Source organism: Leptonychotes weddellii, chromosome 2, assembly GCF_054177405.1.
Source record: "Leptonychotes weddellii isolate Sample4059 chromosome 2, ASM5417740v2, whole genome shotgun sequence".
Taxonomy (NCBI): domain Eukaryota; kingdom Metazoa; phylum Chordata; class Mammalia; order Carnivora; family Phocidae; genus Leptonychotes; species Leptonychotes weddellii.
The window spans coordinates 58,085,689-58,091,813 of NC_138370.1; the positions used below are offsets into that span (position 1 = coordinate 58,085,689).

The 6,125-nt window shown below is 43.8% G+C and overlaps 1 protein-coding gene across 10 annotated transcripts in view; it reads right to left on the reverse strand.

The window, feature by feature from the left end:
* RAPGEF2 (Rap guanine nucleotide exchange factor 2) overlaps positions 1-5,797 on the reverse strand; it is a 236,732-nt gene extending 230,935 nt beyond the window's left edge. For 7 of the 10 annotated variants that reach the window (XM_081811363.1, XM_081811343.1, XM_081811368.1 and 4 more), the window contains exon 1: positions 5,021-5,797. In XM_081811363.1, coding sequence (XP_081667489.1) covers positions 5,021-5,089 — 69 coding nt within the window. In that variant the 5' untranslated portion in view covers positions 5,090-5,797. The remainder of the gene's footprint in view (positions 1-5,020) is intronic. The other 3 variants (XM_081811384.1, XM_081811378.1, XM_081811374.1) reach the window with 1 other exon arrangement.
* Between the last annotated feature and the right edge of the window lie 328 nt (positions 5,798-6,125).

The following is a 6,125-nucleotide window of genomic DNA, read 5'->3' on the forward strand; positions in this document are numbered from 1 at the left end:
ACATGCTTGTCTAAGTGTTGGCATAGGACATCTCATCTAGGAAGTCCACAGCCTCAATGGCTGCTATTGCAACTAAAGAATCACATCCTACTTAAAGGATACAATACATTGGTGAGTTACTGGAGGGACAGAGGTCTCATTTCATCTTTGAATTCCCAAGGCCTGATAAAAAGTATTTCATTAAAATGTGCTACAATAAAAACTACTATTAGACATTGCACTAAGTAGTAAATGTACTTTCTTTCACTTAATCCCAAAACAACCTCAGGAAGCTATTATCCTCATTTTACAGATAAGAAAACTATCTGGTGCCAAAAATGAGGTGAGTAGAGGGAATGGCCCATAAAATTTAGATATCAAAGAACTATCAGCACATTTCCCTATCTCTTTAGCCTAGATCAAAGTTACTTCAGGTAATTACAAGTCTTTTTCACTAAAAAAAAAAAAAAGTAAGTTTTCAAATGAGTCAAGCAGCAGTATATGTCTTTAAACAGTTATTTTATCTTTACCTCAGATAATTTATATCTGAAGTACAACCCACTGTTACTTTACGTGACTTGAATTTCAAATATCAGCAAAGGCAGACCTACCGTTATCATTTAATTCCCTCCAAAATCCACTTGGATAAAGTTGTTTTCAGGCCCACAGTAAAATTAAAAACCAAATAACAAAAAACAGTGAGTTTTCTTATGAATCAAGGAATCTTTGATCTCGAGAAATAGCTTTACAATGACAATATATCCTCCCTTTCTTATTAAAGGGCAGGACCATTAATAAAATGATAGTGATCGAAGGTTATAGTTTGTTATTTTACATCCTTTCTTGAAAGGAAAAAAATGAAACAAGTTGGCAACCAAGTAGTCCACTTCCTTTTCTTAGTTTTATTTTGTTATTATTTTTTTGTAACTGTTCTGTTAAAGGCCAGGGCCTGGGAAGAACTGCATTAAACCAGTCCACATATAGCACTGCAGTTGGATAGATTCATTGTGAAACTCAGCCAATATATGCAAAGCTAATTATGGAACTGTTAATTACTAAATGTTTAAAAGATTATGTTAAAACAACTAAGTTTCTACCAATATCACAAAAAAATGTTAATTTTTACCATAAATTTCAAAGTCACATGCTAATACAGTTTGAAATTAGTATTTCAGTTATAAATATGTATATGTTTTAACCTATAAATTCAAATATCATTATTATGAAAGGTAAATAAGTGATTGTTGCCGAACAGGAATTAGTGAAATATGATTTTCTAAACCGCACAAAAATCATTCAGTTCTATTTTTTGAACAAAAACTACTTCAGAACCAAATATTTATTACTAGAGCCCCAAAATTTGCTAAAATATAATCAAAGTATAAGTTGTCAAATGAAAATATGAAACTGCTCATAAACAATGATAAAAAGAAATTCAAATGGAAAATGTAACTATAATAAACACAATTCTTTCACTAGATTTTAAAGTTAAGTATTTACCAGAGATACTCTTTTGTGCAGATTCTCATAATTTAAAGTTCTCTAGGAAAACGGTATTTTTTCAGCCCTCTCATTATGACTAAGTGACTTTGCAAAGAATGAAGTCCTACACTGTTTTGGGCCCTCAGCTGACAAATTCATGAGTTAACAACTAAATCAAAAGGTTCAAGAGCCAAAAAAATTTTCAATAGTGAAAGACAAAGTAATATTATTAACTAGGAAGAAATGAGATGGAGCTGGTTTACACATACCATTTTTAAAAATAACTTGTAACTGGCTAAAAACACATTAAATTAGATCTTGAAAGAAAACAATTCAGCAATAGATGCTTCACCTGAAAAACTAAAAACAAGCATTTAAACACTCTATAGAAGCAGCTACAAAGGGCCTGAACTCAACAAGTTAATAAAATGGTTTAGAAAAAGCATTTTATTGTTTAAAGCCTTGGGGGATAAAGCTGTTTGTAATTTATTTACATCTTTTACTTTACTAAATTGCTTTGGTGACCAAGCTTCTCATTTAAATGATTAAAGCATAAACCCAAATAGTTTAATAAAGCAATTACTTAAGAGTCCTGTTTTTCAACATAGGTGCATTGAAAAATATCAATAGAACATTTAGTGTTCATTATTTTCAAGGGGTTTGTTATTTAGAATACAGTGCCCCATTGACTAAAACTTAGCCAGGTTTCCAGACACATAATGTGGGACACACATTGGATCAAAGATTTTTTTCATCCTTTCAGAATATCAGGTGAAAGAGTGTCAGCCTCTTAAATCTAGGTATGCATGATTAGGCTAAAAATTCAGGTGACTTTTTTTTTATTTTCTCCTTACCATTCTGCCTCTCTAATGACATGGCTAAATAAAATGGGTTCCCATTTTCCAGGTGTGCTTGAAAGCTCCCTAATTTGCAAAGTCTCCATGTTTACACTGGGACTCTCCCCACCCTCAAATTCTCCTCTAGCTAACGTCTTAGGTTACACTAGCAACATCACTATTAACTTCTAGGCAATGGATTGACCTAAATACAAAACTATGTCTTCACAGAGTTTGAGAGAGAAACTGGGATGGTAGGGATTAAAAAAAAGAAAACCTGAATTTAACAAAAAATTATATATTTCCTCTATTCTTTTAAAGCATTCCTTTTGCCTGTAATGAGAATCATATGAACTCCTTTATCGAGTCTATCCTGAAAAACAGAAGGAAGCATGACAGTAAAACTTTCCTAATTCATATCCTTCTGTTTGTGATATCAAGTTTATTTAATACATTTGCTTTCCTCGTATTACAAAATTCTCTCTAGCATTGACAAAAGATGGTAACAGAAAAACTTTCAGCACTCAATATAGTGAGTGCATACATTACAAAGCACTCAATATAAAAAGCACCTTCTACCAAAACATTTTTTTTTACTCTTGAGTACATTTCAAACTTTTAGAAGATTGTTTTTAACCAGCCAGGTAAGGTTGGGAAAACATTCACATTTCAAGCTACTTTCTCCTGAAAACAACAATAAGCAAACATGGCGTTTGCATTAGTAATAACCAAATGAATATCAAAGTTAATAGGGCTGACACTTAACAATGTTCAAAATGTTTGGTAGCTTTCTCTATGCTTACTTTTCCAATGAAGGTTTGGTGGGGGGAAATGTGCTGCTTTCAGATTATCAATGAAGCTTTCACGTTGTGGTGTTAGTAGTAACCGACCCACTTCTGAATCAGGCCAAGTTCTATGCTAGGTCAGTTTTTACTCTATTCTACACAACTGGCAGGAGAAGAGGAAAGTTTAACAGTTCATTTATTTGGCACAATCCACACACTTTCACAGTGGAGGTTTTGTCTCTTCCAGTCTTGTTTGTTGACCCCACCCCCCAAGTGATAGTAGGTTTCAAGTCATTGCTGTTCTAATTAATCAACCAAAGGCACAGCTTCCCCCCACCCTGCTTTAATTTCCACTAAAGGCCTATGACATCATTTTCTAACCCGCCTGGCGAGGTTCTAATATTCTCAACTTGTGTGATTTCATTTGGTACTTCAAACACTGAAAGAAACTGAAATATTTCACTGAAATTTGCTTTTCCATCACACTACCACGGAGAACATGCATTTTCGGATGCATTAGACTGATTCAATTTACAATTTTAAAACAAACAGTAGAGGAGGAAGGCACATGGGAGGCAGTGCAATGCCCAGGGACAAGATCAAAGCAGGATACTGCTTGGTTTTGATAAAATAATCCTATAGAATTGGAACTTTCCGGAAATATAGTGAAATGAATATTCTTGTACAATTATCACACATTGTCCATTCTTTTGGTAAATATGTGCAACCTATGATCCCCCAGATATGATGGCTCCATCAGGAAAAATGAAAAATCAGAAACGGTACCAGGTGCCATCCTTGGGCCTTGTCCAAAGGCAGCCAGTGAAAGATTCTATTTTATTCTGTTCTCCCCACATTAAATAATAATAATCAACATCAGAGAAGGAGAGCATTTGGGTTTGAACAGATGGCATCCAACACCTAACAAGCGAAGCAACTCTTTCAAGCATTAGATCCTAAATGTCTGATGGTCCCAAGGATCAGGAGGGCTTATTTGTCTTAAGAGGGTTGGCAGCAGGATCCCCTGTAGTCACCATCCCAATGCTTAGGAATATGCGTCATTAACCAGTCAGCAACTAAAAGCTTAAAAAAAAAAATCAAAGCACCACATTTTTATACAATTTCCCCCTCTCTAGTCCAACTTGAGACAACCAAATCCAACACCATCCGCAATCGCTCCACTTAAAGAGGACAAATAAGCCTAAAGGTAAACGAATGTATATAAAGGTTAACAAACTTATCTAATTTTGACAAGGTTGTGCAACACCAAAAGAATCCGCAGGGTGCCCTTTCCGGGGGTGTACTTGAATATGTTCTGCAGTTATGCCTGCAATTTAAACTCAAAGCACCAACCTAGCTAATCAACTTTTCTTCCCCTGCACTGGAAAGCTGCATCCCTTTTTCAAAGAAGCAAAATAGTAAATATACAAACATCTCAATATTTTACTTTAGAAGGTCAAGACGGATTTGTCTTTCGCAGAGCCATACAAGTTTCCTTCCTATACCTTTTCAAACACCACGGAACTCTGAAGGTAGAAGGGGCCACATGCATGGGAAGGAAAGGGGCCCTGCGGCCAGGGTGGCAGGAGTAGCTGGTCATGGGGAGGTGAGTCCCCCCTCACCCCCAAGATTCAGAAGCTCCAGGGTACGACTGGGAAGAGGGGAAGCTAATTAGAGAATTCCCTCCTCCGCGGGGCCAAACGAAGGAGGAAGGTCAGTAATGGGGAGGGCAGCGAAAAGAATATCGAGGAGAGGGAAAAATAAACCCAGGACGACCAGGGGAAAAGATTCGGAGATGGGATGCCATTAAAAGTTGGGGGTCCTGATGGGAGAAGTGGGGTGCGCGGGGCCAACTGTGTCAGGAAGGGGGGACGGGGACAGGAAAGGGCGCAGCTGGCGAAGCACAAATCCAGCCAAGTCCCGGCGGGTCGGTCTCACCTGGGGGGTCCTCTCGGCGGGGTTCTTCATCACCGCTTGGCGGAAGCTGTTATCCACGTAGGACGCCATCTCCCCCCGTGGGCCGGGCCGGGGCCGCTCCGCACCCTCGTCGGCCTCCTCCCGGCCCAGCGCAGCCGCTGACTCCGCCCTGCGCGCTCCGCCTGCCTGCCCGCCCGCCCGCCTGAGGCTAGTAAGCCAAACCGCGGCGGCGGCGGGGCCTACGGGGGGGCGGCTCCGCTGGGCCCGGCGGCCCCGAGCGCGGGACGGGCGCGCAGGAGACCCGGCAGGAGAGCGAGGCCGCGCGAAGGGGGCGGGTGGCGCGCAGCTCCAGAGACCCGCGGCCCGGAGGGTCCCTGCGGGCGCTCGGCGGCCGGGAACTCCCCTTCCTCCTCTTCTTCCTCGCCGCTCGGCCGGGAGAGGCTTCCTGGCGCGCCCGGCTCCCTCCGGGCCTGGCTCGACACGCCTCCCCCGGCTCCACTCGGGGGACAGTGGCGTCTCCTCCTGGCCCCGGCGGGCCTGAGTTATTTTTAGGGAGGTACGAGCGACTGTAAGGAAGGGAAAGGCTTGCAGGCAGACGGGGCCTCCTCTCCCCTCTCGCGCGGAGGGTCGCCTCCTCCTCTCAGGGGCTCGCCCCGCCGCCCGGGAGTCTCCGCGAAGCACTCGGATCTCCCGCGTCCCTAGTCCTCGGGCACTTGGGCGCCGCAGCCGACGTCGGGGCGACTGGCTCAGGTCCGGGCGCTGCTTAGCCCGATCGTCTCCGCCGCCGTGCCTGCCGCTCCTAGTCTCCGTCTATTGGACTCGGCCGTCCCTCCCGACTGCTGCTGCATCCCCCCGGGCCGCCCCGCCGCCGCCGCCGCCGCCTCTGCTGCTCTGGCCGCCGCCGTGGGCTCCACCGCCGCCGCCTCCCCCCATCAGCGCGCCAGGAGCGGAGCTGCCCCGGCGCCGCTGCGGCCAGAGCACCCAGCCGGGGCTGCAGCCCTCCGGCCCAATCGCTCTCGGCAACTTTGTTCCCGGTCGGCGCGGGGCGGGGGAGGGGGAAGAGGGGGCCACGGGCAGCCCGGGTCCGGACTCCCGGCGGCGGGCGTCCTAGGGCCGAGGGCCGAGA